Source organism: Penaeus vannamei, chromosome 38 (genome assembly GCF_042767895.1).
Source record: "Penaeus vannamei isolate JL-2024 chromosome 38, ASM4276789v1, whole genome shotgun sequence".
Taxonomy (NCBI): Eukaryota; Metazoa; Arthropoda; class Malacostraca; order Decapoda; family Penaeidae; genus Penaeus; species Penaeus vannamei.
This window is the reverse complement of record NC_091586.1, coordinates 5,816,966-5,819,465: the sequence shown is the minus strand read 5'-3', so window position 1 is coordinate 5,819,465 and position 2,500 is coordinate 5,816,966. Positions and strand designations below refer to the sequence as shown.

At 33.3% G+C, this 2,500-nt stretch overlaps 1 protein-coding gene across 2 annotated transcripts in view; it reads left to right on the top strand.

The window, feature by feature from the left end:
* The window catches only part of LOC113818317 (solute carrier family 25 member 45), a 16,586-nt gene extending 14,763 nt beyond the window's left edge, over window positions 1–1,823 (top strand). For both annotated transcript variants that reach the window (XM_027370508.2, XM_027370507.2), the window contains exons 7-8: window positions 695–780; window positions 1,507–1,823. In XM_027370508.2, the coding sequence (XP_027226309.2) occupies window positions 695–780; window positions 1,507–1,701 (281 nt within the window). In that variant the 3' untranslated portion in view covers window positions 1,702–1,823. The remainder of the gene's footprint in view (window positions 1–694; window positions 781–1,506) is intronic.
* The last annotated feature ends 677 nt before the right edge of the window (window positions 1,824–2,500 follow it).

Below are 2,500 nucleotides of genomic sequence, written 5' to 3'. Positions count from 1 at the left end.
TTATTTACTAATTTTACCCTCCTGGAATCATACTTGTGGGACTCTTCTAGTCATAGGCTCATTACATTATGTAAATCTATTATTCCTACAACTTACTAAGAATAAATTTAAAAAACGAGATATCTTCACATTAATTTTCATATTGTCTCATATATTAGTATTATTGCTTATTGTCTTTCACGGATAAACCATATTTAGACAGCATGTAAGTATACTTTATCAAAAAGGTAACAAATGAAAATACAGTTTTGAACAATGTTATTCATTATCTGTTTGTTAAAGTTAATAAGATCACTAAGTTATATGTACTCTCAATTTTTGTCTTTAGGTAATTCTATGTAGTTTGAAAAGTACGTTTACTTCCTAAAATGTTTTATTATATTTTATTATATCTTAAAAGCTGTAATAATGACAACGATATTAGGTTAAAGTAAAGGAAAAAATGTATTACCTTAACAATACTATTTCACTTTGTGTACTTGCTTTAGGAACTTGAAATTAAGGCGTAATTTAAGTTAAAAAAGTAATGAAAAAATGTCTATATCTTATGTTTCTTACATATGAATATGTGGGTGGACGACATATATATATATATATATATATATATATATATATATATATATATATATATATATATATATATATATGTATGTATGTATATACACATATACTTATTTTACTCCTATATCTGCAGGTGTAATATCCTGGGCAATGATTATTCCACTCGATGTAGTCAAATCAAGAATCCAAGGTGATAATCCGTCTAATCCACAGTATAAGGTATTGTATAAGTTTCTCTTGTGTTGATGTTTCATACACTAGATGTATATTAAAACGAACAGTGTAATGTGTGCTTTAATCGTATGATATAAAAGTGATATGTCATTGTTGTATAACTGTGAATCTGTCTTATTATTTTCTTTATTAACTTTATCAACCTTTCTCACTCAAAGAAATATCTCTTCCTTTTCCCTCCGTATGTATGGGACTCCTTGTTTCTAAGACCCTCTCTCTCTCTCTCTCTCTCTCTCTCTCTCTCTCTCTCTCTCTCTCTCTCTCGCTCTCTCTCTCTCTCCCTCTCTATCTATCTATCTATCTCTCTATCCCTCTTTCACTCATACCTTCTTCTCATATCCTTCTCCCTATCTCTTTCTCCCTCGTTCTCTCTCTATTTCTGTCTATCCTTCTCCCTCTCTCTCTTCTCTCTCTCTGTCTCAGTCTACCTCTCTCTATCATTCTCCCTCTCTCTTTCTCTCTCTATCTTTCTTCTCTCTCACGGTCTCTCTCTACCTTATTCTCTCTCTCTCTATCCTTCTCCCTCTCTCTTTATCTCTCTATCTCTGTGTTTCTCCCTCTATCTCTCTCTATCTCGCTCTCTCTCTCTCTATCTCTCTCTATCTCACTCTCTCACCCTCTCTCTATCTCTATCTCGCTCTCTCTCTCTCTATCTCTCTTCTCTCCCTCTCTGCCCCACTCTATCTCTCTCTATCCTTCTCCTTCTTCCAGAACGCGCGAGACTGCTTCATGAAGAGCTACAAGGCGGAAGGGATAAGAGTCTTCACTCGGGGGTTCTGGATGATGAGCCTCAGAGCCTTCCCGACCAACGGCTCCATCTTCCTCGGCTACGTGACGTCACTTAACCTCCTGAAGAGAATTTCGGGGGAACGGCGAGAGAGCGAGGCGGTCGTAGCGGCGGCCTGAGAGGAGGTGGAGGGTCGGGAGGGTCAATGGTGTGAAGAGGTGAATGGACGCGTGCACGAGGATACGTACGCGCGTGTAATTACGCACACAGAGACATACACATGAACACACACACACACACACACACAAAATGTAATTAACATTCCGATATCAGAAAGAAGCTGACAGATGTTACGTAATACCAGGGAGATCTATATGTATGTATATGTATATATATGTATATATATCTATATGTATATATAGATATATATACAACTATACATACATACATATATATATATATATATATATATATATATATATATATATATATATATATATGTGTGTGTGTGTGTGTGTGTGTGTGTGTGTGTGTGTGTGTGTGTGTGTGTGTGTGCGTGCGTGCGTGCGTGTGTGTGTGTGTGTGTGTGTGTGTGTGTGTGTGTGTGTTTGTACATACAATATATATATATATATATTTATATATATATTTATATATATAAGTATGTATATATATATATATATGCACATATTTATATATGCACATATTTATATATGCACACACACACACACACACACACACACACACACACACACACACACACACACACACACACACACACACACACACACACACACACACACACACATATAAATATATATATATATATATATATATATATATATATATATATATATATATATATATATATATATATATATATATATATATATATATATATACATATATATATATATATATATATATATATATATATATATATATATATATATATATATATATTATATATATATATAC